The sequence below is a fragment of the Mesoplodon bidens genome (genome assembly GCF_964165515.1).
Source record: "Mesoplodon bidens genome assembly, chromosome: 2".
Taxonomy (NCBI): domain Eukaryota; kingdom Metazoa; phylum Chordata; class Mammalia; order Artiodactyla; family Ziphiidae; genus Mesoplodon; species Mesoplodon bidens.
Genome location: NC_138177.1, coordinates 103,631,173 through 103,654,506, shown reverse-complemented (window position 1 = coordinate 103,654,506; position 23,334 = coordinate 103,631,173). Strand labels below are relative to the sequence as shown.

The 23,334-nt window shown below is 32.9% G+C and overlaps 1 protein-coding gene across 3 annotated transcripts in view; it reads left to right on the top strand.

The window, feature by feature from the left end:
* FNBP1L (formin binding protein 1 like) overlaps nucleotides 1–23,334 on the top strand; it is a 127,435-nt gene that overhangs the window by 77,615 nt on the left and 26,486 nt on the right. For all 3 annotated transcript variants that reach the window (XM_081226580.1, XM_081226579.1, XM_081226578.1), the window contains exons 3-9: nucleotides 373–426; nucleotides 1,694–1,841; nucleotides 2,635–2,697; nucleotides 9,895–9,999; nucleotides 13,521–13,649; nucleotides 15,437–15,583; nucleotides 17,235–17,438. In XM_081226580.1, the coding sequence (XP_081082706.1) occupies nucleotides 373–426; nucleotides 1,694–1,841; nucleotides 2,635–2,697; nucleotides 9,895–9,999; nucleotides 13,521–13,649; nucleotides 15,437–15,583; nucleotides 17,235–17,438 (850 nt within the window). The remainder of the gene's footprint in view (nucleotides 1–372; nucleotides 427–1,693; nucleotides 1,842–2,634; nucleotides 2,698–9,894; nucleotides 10,000–13,520; nucleotides 13,650–15,436; nucleotides 15,584–17,234; nucleotides 17,439–23,334) is intronic.

Genomic DNA, 23,334 nt, shown 5'->3' with positions numbered 1-23,334 from the left:
TTTACAAAAGAAAATAATGATAGTATTTCCTTGAAATACCTGCCTTTCTGCCATAACTCAGTTTCATATACTGAGTACTTTGTTTCTTTTATTCTTCCTCTTAATTCTTTTTAGTTTGATAGCATAATCAACCAAATTCTTACTATTACACTCGTATAAACATAGAAATAACATTTCTTTCTGCAGGAATCAGTATTTTAAGGAGAAAATGTAAGTAATGTTTGTCTATTACGATGGTAATAGATGATCATGTTGCTGTCTTAATTGTTTTACATCATTAAATTCTTGATTTAATGAAATTGGAAACTTTTAGAGTATTTGAATTTCAACAACAGTATTTTTAGTAAATTTTAAAAAATCTTCTTCCTATAGAAATCTGGTTAAGAAGTACTGTCCCAAACGTTCCACCAAAGATGAAGAGCCAAGGTAAATTATATACCTATTTACTGTTGCATATTAAAATTTAAAAGAAGACCTATATTTTTGTTATTTAGTAAAATAAATATTATGCCATTAGCTTTTTATAAAGATTTTTAAAAGTTTGTTGTAATAAAAAATCATAATGTTTATGAAAGAGGAAACTACTGTTTTTTCTTATGAGGTTGCATACTTCAGAGGGCTTGATAATAGCTTTTTAGAATAGTTGAAGTGTGATTTCTAAGTAATAGGTGGACTGGGACTCCACTTTTCTCCAGAAGAAAAGGGTATTTTTTCCATACTTTATTTTGTAGCTGTCAGCTTGTTAGATTCTTGCTTTTACTTTTACAGGTAGTAAAACAATTTGGCTGGTTAGTTTAAAGGGGTAATGAAAAGGAATAAGGTTTTCAGGGTAATTTTGGAACTCTGAATAAAAGGTTAGGAATTGCCTATGAGCTTTTTGGCATTCTTAAATAGGGGGATACATGGATAGTTGTAAAATGCAGAAACAAAAGGAGACTAGACTTAAAACTTAAAACAACTTTGTGTGTATTTGTCAGTTGCTAGAGGATTCTCAGGTTTAGTGTTAATGGAGTCCTAGCTGAGCTGTCCACCTTCAGCTTATGTAAGAGTGTTCCCGCAGTGTATTCAAGTAGATCTATACATTTTAATACAGTGATTCTCTTTGTTTCTCTCCTGCCCTCCACACACATTTTTTTTAACCCTTATTTTTGCCCCTTCTTACCCCTCTGTGGTGCCAACCATAGCGGCACTTCACTTGCATTCAGGATGTGGGCAGGCATACAGGCAGCTGTGTCCAGAGCTGATAGCAAAATTGTTCTGTAGATCACCCATCGAGATGCATTTGAGTGGTATAATTGGCAGGTTCTGTCCTCTAGAGCAAGCATATCATCTCTGTAATAGGTTCAGCTGCCAAGCCTAGGAATCCAACCAAGTTCATTCCCAAGCTCAGGCCAGTTAATTGGCAACTTAAGAGATTCCAGTATGCTAAAAGAGCCTGCAGGTAGTATTCTTATTATTTTTTGACCCCACATATCCTTTTATTTATAAATTAAGACTGCCCAACGATATATAAACATGTACAACTTGAGCTTAAGCAGGATTCTTTTCATACAAAGTTAATTTAGAGCTAGTAGCTGAGATTTAGGTTGAATATGTTAAAATTTGTTAAGTATGAGGCTCAATCTGTACCGCACAAAAACATTTATAATGAAAGTAAAAATAAATTTCACCATTTTTAATATGTTTTTGTCAGGTTTACTTCGTGTATAGCCTTTTTTAACATCCTTAACGAGTTAAATGACTATGCAGGACAGCGAGAAGTAGTAGCAGAAGAAATGGCGCACAGAGTTTATGGTGAATTAATGAGATATGCTCATGATCTGAAAACTGAAAGAAAAATGGTAATTCTTATCATTTTTATACAGTGATAATAGTATATGAAATATTTTCACAGAAATGAAGTAATTACTTTGCTTTTTAAAATAATGTATAGTCATACAGCATAAACTGGTTTTCTATTTCTCTAAATTTCTTCTAGCTAAAATTATCTCAAGACATTCTTGCTAATTTGTGATCCTTTTGGATTTAAGACTGAGGTCTGGTAAATTCCAGCCAGTGGGACAAATCTAGCCTACTGCCTGTTTTTGTTTCCTAGTTACCATGAGCTAAGAATGGTTTTTACATTTTTAGATAGTTGAAAAGAAAATGAAAAAAAGAATATTTTATGACGTGAAAATTATATGAAATTCAAATTTTAGTGACCATGAAGTTTTATTGGAACAGGCGCACACTCATTCACTTATATATTGTGTGTGGCTGCTTTTGCATTATATTAGCAGAGTTGAATATTTGTAACAGAGACAGAGACCATGTGGTTTGCAAAGCCTAAAATGTTTATTTGACCCTTTACAGAAAACTTTGTCAACCCCTATTTAGATAATCATGTATTTTCCAAGAGATTATATCTGTCTTAAAGATTATATTTAAAATATTTAAATAATAGTCTATAAAATGCATTTTAGAGAATTTTTGCTTTACTAATAATCTCTTCCTAAGTCTTGATAAAGTTTACATAATTAGTACCTTGAAAAAAAATTAAGTGAAAAGCCTTTTGGGGACTTTAGGCTTTAATTGGTATTTAATTGTAATTTAAAAATTTGTTTTGTTTGTGTTTTTGGTTGTTATGATCTTCAGCATCTTCAAGAGGGACGAAAAGCTCAGCAATACCTTGACATGTGCTGGAAACAGATGGATAATGTGAGTTATAGTGTTTTCATGTTTAACATAAAATTTTGTAGCATTTAGCTCTAAATGCTCTTATGCTTCATATCTATTTGAGTTTAATATTTCTCAATGTAGTATTATTTATAATTTGACATTGGTGTAAATAGAGAATATGAGACCATTTTGTCTGTTTTCCTTTTTTTATACATGGTTCTGTACTTGTACCAATTCTGTAATCTTCAGATAATTGTAAACATTTAGGAAGATTCTTTTTGACTTTGCCGTTGTTACTATAAAATATTGATAGAGGATAGAAGCAATAAGGAAGTATTGATACACCTTAGAAGACCATGTGACTGAGACTAAGAGAAACTAGATTCTATTTCTGCCTTTTCCTTATTAGCACCTGATTTTACCTTGACTTCAGTTTTAGCAAATGAAAAATGAAGACAGTGAACTAGATTATATGAAATGTTTCTTCCAGTTCAGTGATTCTATAATTGAATGTTTCTAGTACTGGGCTGCTGGTCATAGACTGTCTCACTGTAGGAAATAAAGTACTTTATAAGGCAAAATTATAAAAGCATAATAATTATTTACTTTAAAAACTTTCCAAAGGTACTCTTTAATGTGGTTTTTCTTAAATATCCTGGCATACAGTCATTTGAAAACCAAGATGTTTACATGGAACATTTTATTTTCTTTACTTGAAACGCTCTGCCAAATGATGTACTGTCGTATAAGATTAATATTCTTTCTTGAACCCTCATGTTAGCAAGCAGTTTACTCTTTCCCTGCATATTTTTATGATGGACACTGTATGCCTTGAAAATTATGCTGAAAGGAGTTTTTCATGTTAATCAATTTAGCTTGTGGTTGTTGGAAAAAGGACAAGTCTGAGATTTAAAAAAAAGTATGCATATACGTGTACAGTTTTCAGCTTTTTTTCTTTCTTTTTTAAAGGCATGGATTAAAAGCTTAGAGTAAATTTCTACTATATAACTGTCACTGATGTAAGATTCTAATCACCAGTACTGATTGAGAATTCTTAGGTATATTAATAGTCTGTTTTCATTTTTGTTTTGATTTTCTTTCTAATTGGTTTCAGAAAGACTTCTAGGGAGTGTTTACATTTATTAAATTTTAAATTGCCTTAACTAGCATCCTTAGTATCTGCCACCCAATGAATGTGTGTGTGTGTCTTTCATTTGCACAAAATAACAGACTCCTACAATCATGAGTTATTGGTCCCTTTAAAAACTGGGGTTGACACAAATCATTCCTGTTGATATGTGCTGACTTACCTTTAGAACAATTGTTAGTTATTAAGCAAAAGTCATAAGGGTCATAAGAAACAAGCGTCAAAAAATGTAGGAGAGATTTCTTTAAGGCGTTAACAATATTGTGAAATGAAGGTGAGTTCAGCTCAACTCATGTTTATTGAAGCTATCTGTAACATGTATTGAGTCTGGTACAAAAGCAAATATGATATGGTCTTGTTTTTGTGGAGCCTGCAGTCTAGTAAGAAAGAGACACAAATATAATTTCTGTGTAATATGTAGAAATATGTGCAGGATCCCTTTTATAGTCCCATATCTTCATGTCTAATCAAGAAAACGAAATTGTAAAATTCCTAACATGTTTGCAGTAATTGAGAGGATATTTAAAGAACTAGGAGAGAAAGATTGAATTAGTGACAGAGTATTGAACATTGAGAAAAAAAATTTTAAAGACAGTTATTAACCGAGGATAAACAAAATAGGCCCCACTGACATTTAAATTGAGGGCAGAAGACAGTAGCCTGTGAAGAAAATTTTGAAGGAATGGTCAGAGATTGAGAAGATTGAAGCGTCAGAAATGACAGGTCTATCAGGTGGTTCCAAGTAACAGATCATATGAGTTTATAAGAACAAAGCTCAGAAACAGGTCAGTTCCAGAGTTGGTCAGTAGCTCAGTGATGTCACCAAGGCTGCTTTTTCTATCTGTCCACGTTGCTGTCTTGACCATGGCCTTTTCCTTCAGGCTTGTCCCTTTATGGTCAGCAGTTGATTTAAGCAGCCAAGCACCACATCCTCATTCAGCTGCATGCAGAAGCAGGAGAGAGGAAGCATTTCTCTTCTGTTTCCTCTTATCAGGGAAGGAAAGCTTTCCCAGAAAATGCCAGCAGAATTCTTCATGGGTGCCTTTGACAGGAGTAGATTACTTGACCATGCCCCAGCTGTGGGAAGGCTGGTAAAGCAAGTTTTCAGCTGTTTTCAGCCTCCATGCAGGGAGGTGGGCTCTTTTGAGAAAGAGTAGGGGAGTAGATGTGGCTGTTGATTAGCCTGTGACACAAAGGATGAAGAAAGGAGAATCTTTTCTGGAGTATATCCCTGTATTGTATAATGATATAATATCTTTCAGGGAAGGAGTATTTTTAATATTACTGTACTCATGATTCTTTTGCTGTTGCAAGGAAATTAGTAGGTAGATTTTTTCACAAACAATAGGACACTTAATATAAAAGTATTGTTGTATATGAGTTGCCTCAAATTACACCAAAATTAGTAGCTATAGCTGTTCAATTTGAAAACACAGCTCTGAACTGAGTTTCAGAGAATTAAACGTGGAAATTTAATTTTAATCTTCACAGGAAAGTGACATTCTGTATATTATGTATATTCAGATATATTTATGCTTTGAATAAATTTTATGTATCTCATTTGATATCTCATACTAATCAAAATAGTAAGAACATTTTAAATTTTTTTTTTTTTTTTTTTTTTTTTTTTTTGCGGTAGGCGGGCCTCTCACTGTTGTGGCCTCTCCCCTTGCAGAGCACAGGCTCCGGACGCGCAGGCTCAGCAGCCATGGCTCACAGGCCCAGCCGCTCCGCGGCATGTGGGATCTTCCCAGACCGGGGCACGAACCCGTGTCCCCTGCATCAGCAGGCGGACTCTCAACCACTGCGCCACCAGGGAAGCCCCTTAAATTTTTATAAGAAATTTCTGAGTACATTTATTTGATGTAAGTTACAGGTATGTCTGGCTCTAGGTATAAGGCAAACTGAACTAACTCAGACAACTTTTGGCTACAAATACCTAGATATAAAAGCTAAAATATTTTTTATTGTATTTTAAGCTCTTAGCATAGCTACCTGAAAGAAAGGGAAATTTCTAACTGCTAGAAACTAAGGGTAAACTAAAAGCCAGAGCAATAGTTGTGTGAGCTGATACAGTGGCATTTGAAAAGTGGTTATAGAGGTTTTGGGGTATGGTTTACAGGACCTTGCTAAGGGCTTGGGGTTTAGTACTCACACTTTGACAAAGTTTAGGTTTTAGCTCTGTATGTTTGGAGCATTGGAACTGAAATCCCTGTATAAAGTTTGACTCTTTGAAGGACTAAACCTTTAGTGAAAGGTGGCAGGAACTCTGCCCACTGGCCAAAGGAGGTAGCGGAAAAACCTTGTCTCTATCTGAAAGTCAAGGAGTAGGAGGTATCCTGTGAGAAATTTAAACCTTTTGACCTTGTAGTTATGAGATTTGCACTATCTGAATAGTTTTGTAATCCTCAAGACAAGAAATTGACATTGTAACTGGTTAGGTAAGTAGAAAATGTTGACATCCTGTGCTTTCTTCTGAGTAATTCTCAGAATACAGGTAGCAAGGCATATGTTTTCCAGACAAGAAATTGGAAGAGTCTCCTCTTGTGGAATTTAATTAGTTTGAGAGGAAAGGCTTAAAGATACAGGCACCATGGTTTCTCCAAGGAAACTGCCTGGCCTTATCACTGTAGAGGAAAAGGCCATAATCCAATTAGCTTTTAAAATAAGAGCAGATAGGCAGGTATCCCCAGACATTTAAAGAAAACATCTAATGTAAACACCAGAGTATGCAGAAAAATTAGTATGCAGAAAAAAAAGCAACTTTGAAGAAACAGTGACTGTGAAAGGAAATAGAAATTAAAAAGCAAAAACAAGCAAAACCCAGAACTAACATTTTCATAGGGAATAGAGAAGTTATTACATCCATGAAATAGGAACAAGATACTATAAAGAAAGGAACATATAAAGAACAAAAAAGAACTTTATGGTAGCAGAAATGAAAAGCTCACTAGAAAGAATGAAATTGAAGAAATCTCTCAAAGTAGAGCAAAATGACAGACTGAAAATATGAGAGAAAATATAAGAAAATTAGAGGGACTCATCCTATAGATTCATTTTCAAGATAATAAGCATCTTAAAAAAGAGAAAACATAGAAAATGGATAGGCAAAATTAATTCAAGAAAATTTCCCCAGAACAGAAAGACATGAGTTTCCACATGGAAAGGATTTTCCAGGTGCTCAGCACAGTGGATTCACAGCAAGACATATCTTCATGAAATTTCAGAACAATTAGGAGAGAGAGAAGATCCTACCAACCTCCAGAGAGAAAAAACAAAACAAAATAAACATATTTTATGCAAAGGATCAGGGATCAGAATGGGATCAGGAAGCCAGAAGACAGTGGAGTAGTGGTACTTTTACATTTCTGAAGAAAGAAGATTTCCTACTCAGAGTTTCATACCTGGCCAAATTTTATCAATTAAAATAGATGGAAAGGCATTTTCAGTCATGGAGACTTAAACAATTATCTCTTTTCGGAAGCTTCTTTTAGGAAGCTACTGCTGAATGTGTTCTAACAAAATAGAGAAAGGAACCAAGAAAGGGGCAGGTGTGGAACTAGGAAATAGGAGATTCGAATTAAGGGAGAATTGAAAGGAATCCCCAGGAAATGGTGAAGGGAAATCCCAAGGTAACAGTTATTCAGTAGGCCTAGTTTGGTAGCCAGTTCAAATTTTAACAGGTTACAAACCTCTGGGTTCTTGATTTCATTAAGAAGATAAAATTGATAGAATTCTGAATATGTTTGAATTAACTGAGGAGAGATGTAAAGAACTGGGGACACTAGGGTTGAATTAGAGAAAAGTACATTGAAAACTAAAGCAAATATTTTAGAAAAAGACATTAACTTCAGGATAAAAAAATACACAGAAAAGTAAATATATCACATGCTCAGTTGTGAATAGGTTTTGCAAAGTCATAGTAATTTGAATTAAATTAAAAAAATTTTAGAGGCCATTCTGGGCAGACGGTATTCCTGGGACACTTGGAAGAAACAACACAAAACCACTTTGGAGGGATATTTCCACACTCTAAGCTACACTGGGACTCCATCAGAAAAAAAAAAAAAAAAAAAAAAAGGAAAACAAGCAAACACCAAAACCAATCAACCAAACATATAAAAACAAAACAAAAAACACCAAACAAACCAAAAAAATCCTGCCTAAGATGAGCTTAAAATAAAAAATTTCAAAATACATATGATTATTTTTCTTATAAAGAGATTGAGATACATAATAAATATTAACTCAGTCATGCCTATGATTTTTTTTTTCTTCACAGTCTTGTGATATCTGATATTTAAGACACATGGTTTGATTGTAATAGTAAAATTCTTTGCTAATTTAGAAAAATTTTACCTGTAGTGTAATTTTACACAATACACTGTGGCAATACCTTAAAGTTACTTTCTTTTTTATTGAGGTTTAGTTGGTTTACAATGTTGTGTTGGTTTCAGATGTACAGCAAAATTATTCAGTTATATATATATATAAATTCTTTCAGATTATTTTCCAGTATAGGTTATTATAAGATATTGAATATAGTTCCTTGTGCTATATAGTAAGTCCTGTTGCTTATCTGTTTTATGTATAGTAGTTTGTATCTGTTAACCCCATACTCCTAATTTATCTCCCTATTCCCTTTCCCCTTTGGTAACCGTAAGTTTGTTTTCTATGTCTGTGAGTCTGTTTCTGTTTTGTATATACATTCACTTGTATTATTTTTTAGATTCCACTTATAAGTGATATCATATAATATTTGTCTGACTTACTCTCTTAGTATGATATTCTCTAGGTCCATCCATGTTGCTACATATGATGATATTTCATTCTTTTTTTATGGCTGAGTAATATCCCATTGTATATATATATATATAGAGAGAGAGAGAGAGAGAGAGAGAGAGCACATCTTCTTAAACCAGTTGTCTGTTGATAGGCATTTGGGTCGTTTCCATGGCATAGCTATTGTAAATGGTGCTGCTGTGAACATTGGGGTGCATGTATCTTTTCAAATTAGAGTTTTCATCTTTTCTGGATATATGCCAAGGAGTGGGACTGCTGGATCATATGTTAGTTCTATTCTTAGTTTCTTGAGAAACCTACATACTGTTTTCCACAGTGGCTACACCAATTCTCATTCCCACCTTGTAGGACAGTTCCCTTTTCTCCACACTCTCTCCAGTGTTTATTATTTGTAGACTTTTTTGATGATAGTCATTCTGACCAGTGTGAGGTGATACTTCATTGTGGTTTTGTTTGCATTTCTCTAATAATTAGCTATGTTGAGCACCTTTTCATGTGGCTGTTGGCCATCTCTATGTCTTCTTTAAAGAAATGTCTATGTCTTCTGCCCATTTTTTGATTGGGTTGTTTTTTTGATATTGAGGTGTATGAGTTGTTTATATATTTTGAATATTAACCCCTTATCAATCATATCATTTGCAAACATTTTCTCCCATTCCATAGGTCTTTTTATTTTGTTGATGCTTTCCTTTGCAAAAGCTTTTAAGTTTGATTAGGTCCCATTTGTTTAGTTTTGCTTTTATTTCTTTTGCCTCAGGAGACTGATCTAAGAAAGTATTGTTGCGATTTATGTCCGAGAATGTTTTGCTTATGTTCTCTTCTAGGAGTTTAATGGTGTCCTGTTTTATGTTTAGGTCTTTAATATATTTTGACTTTATTCTTATATAATGTGTGAGGGAGTGTTCTAATTTCATTGTTTACACGTAGCTGTCCAGTTTTCCAAACACCACTTGCTAAAGAGGCTGTCTTTTCTCCATTGTATATTCTTGCCTCCTTTGTCATAGAGGTGTGTCATAGGTGTGTGGGTTTATTTCTGGGCTCTCTTTTCTGTTCCATTGATCCATATGTCTTTTTTTGTGCCAATACCATACTGTTTTGATAACTATAGCTTTATAGTATTGTCTGACATCTAGAAGGGTTATGCCTCCAGCTTTGTTCTTTTTCCTCAGGATTGCTTTGGCAATTCGGGGTCTTTTATGGTTCCATATAAATTTTAGTATTATTTGTTAACTTCTAAATGAGATAAATCTAATTTTATTTTTCAGCATTTTAATTTTTTTTAACAGAGTAAAAAGAAATTTGAAAGAGAATGTAAAGAGGCAGAGAAGGCACAACAGAGTTATGAAAGATTGGATAATGATACTAATGCAACCAAGGCAGATGTTGAAAAGGTAAGAAATAATCCAACCTGACTTTAATATCAAAATATTATTACTTGCATATGGAGAGTAGTTACAATATTTATGTTGGTATTAGAGTTTCCTCAAGAGATACACTATATCTAAATCTAAGATACCCAAATATTTGCATACTTTACACTACTGGTCTGAGAAAGTAATTAGAATAAAATTAATATATTAATGTCAACTGCATTCTGAGTGTATAGGAAAGACATAGTTGCTATTAAGAATGAGCTTCTATCCTATTTAAAAATAAGATAGAAAGTCTAAGGTATGTTGATGGGGTATGCAAATAGAGGCTGGATAGTGTGCTTCCCAACTATACAGAAGGGAAAACATGATAAAACTGTTAGAAATGTGATATCAACTATTTGTTTATTATTTGATTAATCCAGTCATTCATTTGGAAAACTGAATTCTCTCTTGTCATTCACTGACTGATTCTGGGCCAGATGTTCTGTAACATTACTGGTGGTAGGATCAGCCCTGTAACTGTTGCTGCTTAGCTTCTCCTTCTCCCCTGCTGTATGCTCTTTATCTTAGGACATTTGACACAGTGATAGTGCTGAAATGTTGGGATTTTGAAAAATAGATGAACCTTACTCCATGTTTTTGTATATACAAAGGCCCAACATTAGTATATTTTCTCCTTAGAATTTTGTAATTTCCTATAGCATCAGAACAAGAAAAAGCAAGAAGAAAGGAATAATTTATTTTCTACCTTCCATTTTCTTTACCAGTTTTTAAAAACCCCAAAATCATATACATTTCAAGTTCCAGTTACCTTAAAGTTCTTCTAGTATAACTTATGATGGCGTTTATCTTGTCTACCCTATTTTTAATAACATATCTCTTATGATAGTAAGTTCCCTGTTTTGGGGAATATAGAGTCTTAAAATAGTCTGTTCATTTTTTTAAAAAATTACCATTTCCTTGTATTGACCCCACTTGTCTCCCTGTTCAGCTTTAGTTTCTTTGAGGTACCAGAAAAATAACAAATCTATATTTTTTTCAAAATAGGTTTTTAGATATTTGTAGCAGATTATCTACCCCTAGATGAACTATTGTGTTTCTTCACCTATTGCACATATGAAATATCTTCAAGTTACTTTTCAGATATCTTCAAGTTACTACTTTCCTTTGGATACCATTTAATTAACCAATATTCTTTGTTACCTCAAATTGGTTATAGTTCAGTCTGATCAGTTCTGAGTTTGATTACCTCCTTTGTTTTGAACACTAAATTTATGTTAATTATACACTAAATGTATATCAGCTTTTTGGGCAACCACATTGTTTGGCTTGACTCTCATTGAGTTTATGGTTAACTGAAATCCCCATGTCTTTTCACATATGGTGTGGTATAAGAATATGTGTCTCAGACAGAACTTGTACTGTTGGTCTTTTAAATGTATATGCTACATCTGTATCAATTATTAGATTCGATCCTGCTGTTAAGATTTTTGGATCCTGATTTTGATCATCCATTTTATTAATTTCCTTCCAGGTATCATGTCATACACATAATGTGTTATCATTACTTGATAAAAATGTGGACCACAACACTTGCAAACAGCCCTATTTTATATATGGGAAACTTCCTTGCTGGTTGACATTGACTCCTTAAGAACTCCTTTGACTTATTATCAAACATCAATTGAATACATAGTTTATGTACTAGGCAAGTTAGGCGAACTCTTTAACTGGACTCTCATTTTTAACTTATTCATTTTGTCTATAAAGGTATCTTTAGAGACAGGTCAGACGTCTTGAAATCTAGATATAACGTCTACTAGTTAGTTTCACCTAACTAGTTCAGAATTTTAACGTTTATATCTTCCTTTTTTATTCTTATTTGTTTGCAACCCCTTTAATTATTAGAGAATTAGGAAAACTTTGAGGTTTTACTTTAGATACCAGAGAGTAGAGGAATTCTGTTTTAAGTGACCAGGAAGGGAAGGGAACATAGTTTCAAGTAACTACTTATGAAAGTTTTTTAAAAAAGCATAAAAAAACAAGTGAAGAGGGAGCAGGCCGATTACTATATCTTCCTAAAGAAAAGGAAGTCAGTTGCACAAAACCGTGAATATACGTAGCACTATCAAACTGTACACTTAAAAACGATTAAGATGGTAAATTTTATGTTATGTGTATTGTGCCACAATTAAAATTTAAAAAAATTTGATGAAATATAAAAAGAAAAAGAAAGAAAGGAAAGGCAGTAGATGTGAAGCCCAGAATATGCCAGGGAAGGTGTCAATTGTTTTAGCTTCTAGCCTTATTCTCTTATATAACCTGCTGGAGCCTTTCTCCCAGACCTTGGGAATCATAGCCAGTGACTTGGAACATGAGGAGCTTCCCCTGAAAGAACCATTGTGGGTAGGGGATATTCTGGAATCCTTTTATTCCATCATAGTTTGTGAGAGGAGGGAGAAAAAGGAAAGGAGTGAATGAATGTGTACTTACGATCCCAGGTTAGAACTTGAAGTGTATTTTTCTGTAGAAATATTTTGGGCCATGGTGTTTAGTTTTCATAGTACTTATTTATTTTAATTTTCAAGTACACTGTGGATTAAATGGATTTTTGTGGACTTATCTGAGATCTTGACTGCCATGTATTTCTGTAGGTCAGTTTGTTTCTGAGTTCAGAAGAACTAACTTGTAGACCTACTGTTAGAAGGTTAGGGATTACAATTGTAAAAACTAAAATTAGAATAATGAAGTGTATTCACAATGTGCTTTTATTGATATAATTTTCAAAGCACTCTCATCTAACATGATTTATAGCTTGGAACACTGAAAAGTTTTCAATTCTTATTTTGTTTTTTTCTATTACTTTATAACAATTGAGAAAATTGTTTAGATTCCCCTCCAATAAATCTAGATTTGTGCTGTTTGTATTCTGATGTTTTCACCAATGTATCAGTAGATGGTACTAAAGTTCTCGTTCAAGAAGCATTTCTATAAGACCTTCCTTGAGATGAACAGAACTATATTCTAAATAAGGATTCCTTAAATAAAGTACCTGTGGATTTGTATAGAGGTAGAAATTATTGTTAAGCATTACATTATCCCCAAATCCCATTTTTACTATTACTTGGTTTCACTGTGGTTCTGAGTTGGCTATAACTGGATTATGTTTAAAGAAATGTTTTACTGCTAACTTTGTAACTGTCTAAATTATTCCTGATGCTTTTTTTCCCTTCTGATTAAAAGCTTACTATTTCAAACCATAATGTTGTCATTTATTTAATAAAAAAATCTGAATTTGTTAAGGAGAAACTTTACTTTAATGGATTATTGTAAGGGGGAGGATTTATTATTGCGGTAAGAAAAAGGGAATATTGCAACAGGGAGACTGGCCATAAGATCTGTAAGCCTCTCCTTTACTTTTAAATGATATCAGTAGTTAGAAAAAGTCTCGTTTTAGTATAACTTCTAGAAAAGTGAATTAGCTGTGATTTTGTTGCTCGTCTTTTCGTTGGTGATGATTTGGACCAATTTGCCTCTAGGCTAAACAGCAGTTGAATCTACGCACACATATGGCTGACGAAAATAAGAATGAATATGCTGCACAATTACAAAACTTCAACGGAGAACAGCACAAACATTTCTACGTAGTGATTCCTCAGATTTACAAGGTAAAATTTAGAGATGTGAAATTAACCTAATTTTAAATACGGAAGAGCTAGTCTTTAAATGTAGAACTTTAAAATTTCAGGCATCAACCAGAATGCTTCTAGATTCACTAGTCATCAAGATTGGTGATAAGAAATTTATGATTATAGATGTGAAAGTAGATTTTTTCTGACTTTGAAATCACAGATTTTTCTACAGATTTATTAGTAGTATATTAAACAGTTCACTAAAACAATGACATTTTCTAGATAAATTTTAACACTACATTATTAAGTATTATGAGATGGGAGAATTCATTGGAATTTTGTACTGTAGTCTGCTCACTTAGAATTTGGATGTAGCTTTTTGACACTATAACAGAATCATTGGCATTAGTCCAGATGGCAGAAATAAATCTTAAGAAATGTAGTTGCTAGCCTGGTTTTTGCCTGCTTATCTTCCTAGCTGCCAGATCATAAATGTAATTCAGGCTTATAAATCCCATCCATCATCATTTGATGATACTAATTGCCAAACGGCCCTCAGGTAAGGACCCCGGAGGTTAAATTATGTTACCGCCTATTCTAGAAAGAAGAGAAAGGGATTTAGTGAAACAGTGTTGAAAACAGTAGTACCTGGGAGAGCAGAGCTTTTGTGAAAAGAGTGTCAGTCCAAATACACCTGTTTTTTTCTTGGAGGCAAGTTAGAAGTACAAAGGAAGCATAGTGAGAGGTTGTGGACTAGAGAGGGTATCAGATTTCAGTCATTTAATCCAGAGCGTCTAGTCAGCCTGTCCTCACTCTGTGGTGCTTTTCTAAACTTACCAGCTATGCCTTCGTATTCTGGGGAGACCTTAACTTGGAGATCCACTGCTTTTCTGTGTTTTGGGGCTTGATCCTTTTGTTTGTACTTTGCTATGGAGCAGTCTTGCCAGTTTGTGATGCTGGGGGCAGTTCTTTTGTGAAAATGCAGGTCTCAAAATAAATTCCCAGGCTTTGGGAAGTAAAGAGGAAAAAAGTAGTATGGAGGCTTTGGGAGCTAGGGGACTTCAGCAGTGTAGTTGCTTCCTGTGAGAAAGAAAGGTCATTGTTGACAAATAAGAAGTGTCAAAAAATGCCTTTAAGTTATTTGGCATAATTGTGTCCTGGCATAATTCTTAGTGGCATGTGCCAATGAATTTTTGAATTGTAGGGATTCCATACATGTATCACTTTGACCTTGTGGCTTCTTGTTTTTCCTCTTGTGTCTCCAACCTTTCGATAGTCACTTTGAGCTGTAGAATGTGGTAGGTTTGTGTACCCATTGGTATGCGGTCAACTGTGGATTCTTGGCCCAGTCAGATCTTACCAAAATGTTCTGAACTAACTTAAGGGTTTAGAATGCTCACACTTGTATATGTTTTATGCCAGTTGCTTAAAAGGGAAAAAAAATGTGTCAAAATTCTGTGTTAAAATGAAACTTTTCCTAGAAGCATAAACAACAATAACTGCTCTGACTGAAGAATGAAAGGTGGAGGTTGTATGAGGCAGAGATCTGGTAGCCTGTAGGGGGTCCCTTAGAAGGCTTGAAAACTGTTGTCACCTGGTTTTAGGATATACTAAAAGCCTTGTTTTTTTTTTTTTTTTTTTTTTTGCTACTTCACAGGCCTCAAGTTTTGAGTACTTTAAGTCTGTAACACTTGTTAAAAGGTATTTACAACAGTGTAACTGTTAGGGTAGAATCTTTGTGGGTTTTTTTTTTTTGGAAGGGGGCTGCTTCAGAATGAAAAGAAAATTCAGTTTTCCTTTTTTTTTTAATTCCTAATTATTAGCAACTACAAGAAATGGATGAACGAAGGACTATTAAACTCAGTGAGTGTTACAGAGGATTTGCAGACTCAGAACGCAAAGTTATTCCTATCATTTCAAAGTGTTTGGAAGGAATGATTCTTGCAGCAAAATCAGTTGACGAAAGAAGAGTAAGTGTTTTATAATTAATTTGAATAATACATTTGCTTTAAGTTAGTGAAATGAATTGGGAAAGGGGGGAAGTAATTGATGGTTAGCTGATTTTAAGTTATATTCTGTAGAAGTAACTTATTGCCAGACTCCTTTGGGATGTAAGGATCATTCTAAACACTAAAATTCTAATTGTTTAAAAGGAAAGAGTTCTAATGCTTCTCTTTCCTTTCTCCACTAATTTTTCAGTTCTACTCCAAGAGTATAACTAACCTATGAACTGTATGTTACAAACTGTATGATACTGTTAGTCTAGTGAAAGTTTAAAGAAGGAAATGGTCAGATCTAGAGTTGTAAGAGTTGCTTGTAACCACAGGAGTTGGCACTTGAGCTGCATTTTGAAGCCTGAGTAGTATATGGAATGATGGCTCAAGAGAAAAGAAGGAGGGCATTATGAGTAGAAGGTACTGCCTTCAAGAAGCCTTGCTCCTCTTGAAGAAATAAATCTAATCACATTATATCTTGATTAAGGTCTAGAAAAGGTCTTGTACCTGGTCATTTTTCAGTAAATGTTGATTTAGTGACTGAGAAGCTAAGGTTAACAGAAAATGAGGATATGAGGGAAAAGGAAGAGAAGAGAACCAGTGTTTGGGGAGTGCCAAATATGTACTACGTATTTTAGTCTTCACGGCAAGTTGGTTTTATATGAGTGAAGGTCTTTCCTGTACCAGAATTCTGACTTAAATTTAAAAAAGGAAAGAAGATTTTGGGAATTCTTTGGGAATTCAAACATACATTTATATTTTGGTATAGCTGCATCCAAGGTTACAAATATAGTTAGGTCCTCCTCCTCTCTCCCTCTTCTTACCCTTTAGAAGATGATTGATGGGGGTGGCATTAGTGACAAAAAAAAAGTAAGGTATGACCTAAGGATGACTTTTGACTAAATGATAGGCAAAATGTACTACCAACAGAAATAGGGAATAAAAGAGGAGAGGTGGTAGGGGTGGGGGAGGAGTTTGTAGAGATAAAGTATTCTGTTTGCAAATAATGATTTTAAGGTGTCAATAGAACATTCAGGTAGAGGTATGTATGTCCAAAATCAATATATAATACTTACGTGAGTTTTAAAGTTTTGGGTAAATGGTGCTAAACTTTATTTCAGAGTTACTTTTTGCACTCAGTATTGTTTGTGAGATCTTTTTTCATTGCTCTATTAACATTTCCTCGAATGTCTTTAATATATTTTATTTATCCTTTCCCCTGTTGCGTGAATGAAAGCCTTTCTACTTGTCTCTTACCCTCTTTTACAAGAGGGTAAGAGACATAGGTCACCTTCTTTGGAGACATCCTGTAAAACAAAAAACCCTTTTCCTTTAAAACTTAGAATTTCTACTTGAGAATAACCATGGAGTGAAAACATCTGTGAATATTACAAATTAATAAAGTAGTAATTTGTTTATAAATTATTTTTCTATAGGAATTAAAATATTTATGGTTTATTACATATTCACAGGAAGAAATTATTCACTTTAAACCTTTAATAAGTATTGTAGAATTATTTCTTTAAATTTTTATTTGTTGTTTTCTAACACAGATTAAGGTCTTTGAAAGCTAATATGGTATCATAAGCAAATAAAATGGTTTAAAAAACATGTTTCTTGTGTATAGGACTCTCAGATGGTAGTAGACTCCTTTAAGTCCGGATTTGAACCTCCAGGAGACTTTCCATTTGAAGATTACAGTCAGCATATTTATAGAACCATTTCTGATGGGACTATCAGTGCATCCAAACAGGAAAGTGGGAAGGTGGATGCCAAAACCACAGTAGGAAAGGCCAAGGGCAAGTTGTGGCTCTTTGGAAAGAAGCCAAAGGTAAAATTCATAAAATTCCTCTATGCTAATAATTTTGTTTTAGTTTGTCATTTAAAATGATGTAGGTATTGAATGGATAATGGTTTACTATTAACAGAGAAGAAATATTTTGATTTGAATGATTCAATTAACTTTTCACTTAGTAGAAACATAGAATTTTGTACCTTAATAGTAAAAATTATTTCTGGATTTAACATTTGACTGCCATATAAAAATGAGTAAAAATATTAAATAAGCTGTTAACATCTCTTAAATTATATGCTTTTGAAATTTCATTTGTATGTAGTTTCAGTTCAAATTTTTTCAGAATCATTATGATCTGACTCTAAGATCACAAAAATTGCAGTTCTCAGTTGGAATGAATGATTTGACCACAGCAATAATAAAATGTCAGATTAGGTCTTATAGATCATACTAATAAGGTTATTTTTATCATCCATGTGAATATTTAATGGGAAGGGCTCGATGTGTGTGTTATTTGAAGTTTAGAAAAATCTCTAGTTTACTAAGAGAATCTCTCTTAACCTCCTGTTGAAACCCATCTTTTGATGTGCTGTTTATTTTAGATAGATAAATTTAGCTCAGCAGGTGAGCAAATGGAATAGATGCGTGCTTAATCTTCTTATCAATTTAATGACTATAAAGTGTCATAATCAGTAGGAGAATAGATATGTACCTTTAATCTGATGTTCTGTATTTATTAAAGTATACATGATTACTTTAATTCATTTTTCTGATCTTGACATATGAATGTAGATAAAATTTAACTTATTATAATATACCTGTAAATATCTTTAAAAGCACAATTATAATTAACTCAAGCTTTATTCATGCTTTTCATAATATTGTCCCACTGAGAAGTTGAGAGGTGAGACTTTTTTAAAAGTCAGATCAGAGTAGCTAGGAGAGCTTAGAAAAACAAGGAATACTGAAATTTTTTTTTAAAAAGAGGTGCAACAGGGATGAAATAGGAACAGTTTTGAGAGGAAAGCCACAGCGTAATGAAATTATTTTGCCTATTTATGATAATCAGTTACAATTTTAATATTTTATTTTAATAGACATTGACTATTTAGATAACTTTAACTGTAGCTGCTGCCTTTATCTCTGACAAGTATTATAGGTTAAGTATAACTAACTAGGTGGTGCTAATATTCTAGAAGTGAGAAAAGAATTTTTTTGTCTAGGTCATATTGCTCTCTCTAACCTTATAATTTGTATATACTCTATATTTTCAGTCTGTCAGCTTGTAAAAAAGTGATGAAGTGGTACATTTTTAAAAGTAAATTTGACTTTTTAAAATGACAGTTTTGGCAAAGCTATGTTAACTTTCTTATAATACTTTTATAGAAAACTTTATTTGAGATATATTTTGTAAAAAGTATGTTGCCAAAAATAGAATTTTCATTTAGGAAAAAAAGCTATGCACATTTGGCTTATTGATTCCTTTCTTTATTTCCATATTAGCCACAGTCCCCACCCTTAACCCCTACTAGTTTATTCACATCCAGTACTCCTAATGGGTCCCAGTTTCTCACATTCTCCATTGAGCCCGTGCATTATTGTATGAATGAAATAAAAACAGGGAAGCCCAGAATTCCTTCTTTCAGAAGTCTCAAAAGAGGGGTAAGTTTAATAATGGGTTAAAATGCATGATGGCCTATTGTGTGTGTGGTGTGGCTTTTAATACTCTCCACCCTCATTATAAGGCTCTCTCCTATATATATGTAGTTTAAAACACGACAGAATTAAGTATAGCTGCCCTCAAGTTAAAAACAACTCCTCTTTATAACATTTGAAATGCTCACGCGTAAAAGAATGGTATTATAAAGAGGGTGCTGGGTACAATCATATTAGCTATTTTTTTTGTTGTTGTTGTTTATGTGAAGTCATATGTCCGCCATTGTCTTGTAATGTATTTACATTTTTAAGACTTTCAGTAATTTGTCACTGGAGTTACTCATGTAATAATTTGTCACTAATGATGACCTCTACAAATTTATAAAGTATTATTTTGTTGGCAAAAAAAATCAAGTTCTATTTTAATTGCCCTACTTTCAGAAGCATAAAACACAATTTCCAATAGTTAAATAAAAAATCAAAGATAGGCATGTTAAGTATCAAGATTGTAGATCAATTAAGATAATATATTAGAAAGTACTTTGTAGGTTGTAAAGCCTATAAAAATACTAGATATTATTGAGTAATGGTTATATGGAATTTGTATTGAGTAATTGTTACAGGAAGTATTTTTTACCAAATATTTCCTTTTTTTTCCAATAGGCTAGCCTTTGGCATTTACTTAAAACTAAAGATATTCTGCAAATTAAAAGTTTTAGAATAGTAAAAAGCAAATATTAAATTGTTTCTTAGCAACAACTGTTACACTACTGATAAATTAGTGTTACTTCATTATGTTAGGCTAATTTCTTTTATGATCTGATTTTAAGGCCGTGTTTGTAATATTCATAGCTCATAATTTAGATACATTTATGAGATTTGTATGAGCATTTGTTTGGACATATAAAAAACATAGGTGTGATAACCCACCAATGAGAACTCAGAGTCTAGTAGTGTCATAAAAACTCTAATCATTAACAGCAGTACACTCACTCTTGGACTCACTCTTCCTTGCAGTCCCTCTCTCTTCCTTCCCTTTTCCTGCTTCTCCCTTCCTCTTTCCCTTTGTTCCTTCTCTCTCTTTCATTTTTTTCTTCTTTTTCCTTCTCTGTCTAGCCTGTGTGTTTCTCACTGTTTGTAGCCCTTTCTATCTTCAAATTGCTTTAGTTGGATTTCTCTTCTGGCCACATGTGGACAAGATACGTTAATTTAGGGCAAGATTACATTATTATTTACATTTCCATTGAAGCAGTATGACAAACAATTGGTATCAGTAATGCAACAGAAATATCCTAGTGTATTATGTTCTTTTGGGGACTTCCTTTTTTCCTATAATGACATGAACTTCTTTGCGTCTACCTTTCCTAATTCTGTATGTGAATGATATTATAGGTTAATTTCATGACATTTTGAAAAGTCCCTGTGAATGAGTCTGTATTATACCTATAAGCACCATAGGTGCCTGTTGTCACTTTTCAAAGCTCTTATCACTTGTTTAAAAGACTTTAAGAAATCATACGTGGGATTTCTATTGCCTGAACAATAGAGTAGAATTAATTCCCATCTTTCTTCTCTTTGATGACTTAAACTTCATTAAATATTATGCTTTTGCATAAATCATGAGAAATTACAAATAGTAATTTCTAGTAGCCATGTTTTTGTAATCACGTATGTGTCCTACATATCGAGTCTACCAGGCCCAGTTACAGTACCCTACACAGTATAGTCATAGGGATATGAAGTAAACATAATTCTTTGAAAAAGGTTTAGGCAGTTAGAACTGTGAGCCCTGGAGAGAGAAGCTTAAATATATGCCATCTTCATTGTTATTGAATAAATCTATCGGTAGAATTTTATAACCGTAGAACTTAAAAGTATCTGCGGGGTCATTATTTTTCGTATTTCCACATATTGCTTTAATTTAAAATATTAGTACATTTGGCGGGGTGTGGGGGGCTAGTTCCAGAAGGCCAAAATGGTCCCACTTTTATTACTAGTTATCATGCCAAAGAAAAAAGCAGTATGCAAGATGGAAAATATGACAGACAAACCAACTAGAGATTGGAGAATAGAGCAGGAAGTAAAGTTTATTACCTTGGCATTGAGAAGTTTCTTTCTATTTTGATTGGTATTTGGTAGTTTACTAGATACTATTTCGAAATTACGTTTTCTTCCACTTAAGAATTTTCTCAATATAGAAAAAGAAGATAAGCTTTAAGAAGCCAGTTTATACATTTTTACATGGATTTCCATGTAAGTCCATTAAACTTACAAAGTCTTAAGGTTTTGTAAAGCTGATGAGTTGTACCATTGAAAGCAGAAACTCTTGTTTTGAGCTATATTTGTTACATCATTTTTCCTAAGTACCTGCTTTTGGCTTTTCTAAAAATTTATAATTTCTTTTGCTTTCATTCTTAAGAAAACCTATTGTATACAGCTTGCAGTATCTTTAAGGATATGAGAAATATTATATTGGACCAGTGTTTTTGAATTTGATGGTGGTACTGGTAGACTTTCTCTGAGGGACTAGGGTTTATAATTTCCTTCTGTGACATGATCTAAAATAGATATTTGGTGCACACCCAAACTTAACTACTTAATATAAAAATGAATAATTTTTACTCTATAACTACTTCATTGGAGCTTACTGGGTACTCCTTTTTTTTTTTCAGAAGTATATTTATCTAGCAGTATCAAGTCCATGTTTTCTTTTTAAATTATTCATGATCTTATAGACGTCTGGAGTCATTTTTGTAAGCTTTTATTTATCCAGAATACAGTTCTCAGGACTTTCCTATCTTTAAATTAAATACACATAATAATTTGAATTGCCTGACTGATTTCCTTTATAGGTCCCTTATGTATTTATTAAGATATAGTGGGTATGTGAAATTTTCTAGTTATAGGGATATGAAAATTGCATATGAGAGTATAGTATTTCTCTATTGAACATGAATTGCTTAAAAAAAAAGACAAAATATATTTCTAATATTTTACAAAGAATTTGAGTTTTTAATATCCCCAAATCTAAGGTTAATGAACTGTGAATTTATTTTCTAATTGATAGTAAAACTAGGTTAGCTAAAAACTGAAGCATTTGATATTTCAGTTATAATTATATTATTGTTTTCTCTAAAAATATTAATATAGAAACTGAAAAAATAATTTGTATCACTTAGAAATTTAGCTGGTGGAGATTATCATAAAAGATAAATTCAAATGCTTTACCTATTTTGTTTCTTATCGTCTATATGATTTTGTTTTAATAATATTTATAGAAGACCATAAATATCTTTTTAAAATTTAAACCTTCTAATCTTCTTACCAGGAATTTTGTCATAGTGAAATAAGTTGTGGGTTTTTTCCCTGAAACTACTGACAGTCTAAAGAATGTTAAGCTTACTTTGGAAAGATAATGGATAGCATATGTCATCTTTTCTTATCATCGTAACCATTAATATATATGGCCAGTTCATCAGAGATAAAGGGTAGATATTTTTGTCAGCTATTTATTAAAATCTATATTTTTTTATGTGAAATTCTACCTGACATCCTCCATATTCTCTAAAACATCATGACTTAGAAAATAGGGACAAATAAAAATTTTAGGGGCTGCTAAACAAATGAAATGGATATGAAGATGAACTTTGCAAAGCTCTCCTGAGTATTATGGGTCACAATGTGTGTGTGAGTGTGTTTGTGCGCACGCATGTGCATGTATACACGTGTGGATGGCAGACAGATGCAGTGCCAATTGCAGAATCCTGGTAACTCATAGAATGTGGGTGATATATAAATACGCATATATATGTTCACAGTATGAGAGGACTCTGTGCTATGTCATTTCACATTTTCAGAAAGAATAAATTTTAACCAGTTTTCTAAAAATTGAAGTTATGTATTTTTAGTGTTGCTTTTCGAGCACATGGATTTCAGAATGAAAACTGAAAAATGGAAGCTATATCTTCAAAGCAAAATTCAACCCATATGTTTGTGTCCATTAGCAAATATGTATGGGAAACTTGAATCTGGGTGACTCATTATTATTTTGATAATAGTGTGTTTTTTAATGTGTCCGTACATTAAAAATAGCACCTTAAAACTAAAGTAGAAATGTTACCCTTACTGACCCATGGTATATTTAAATTCAAAACAGTATTTTGAACTATAATAATTCAGATAATGGTGTTTTGTTTAATGCATTGGGAAAAGTATTCCATTCTTTAATACTACATATAATATTTCTTTAAAATGGCTAATATTAAATCTTTTATAT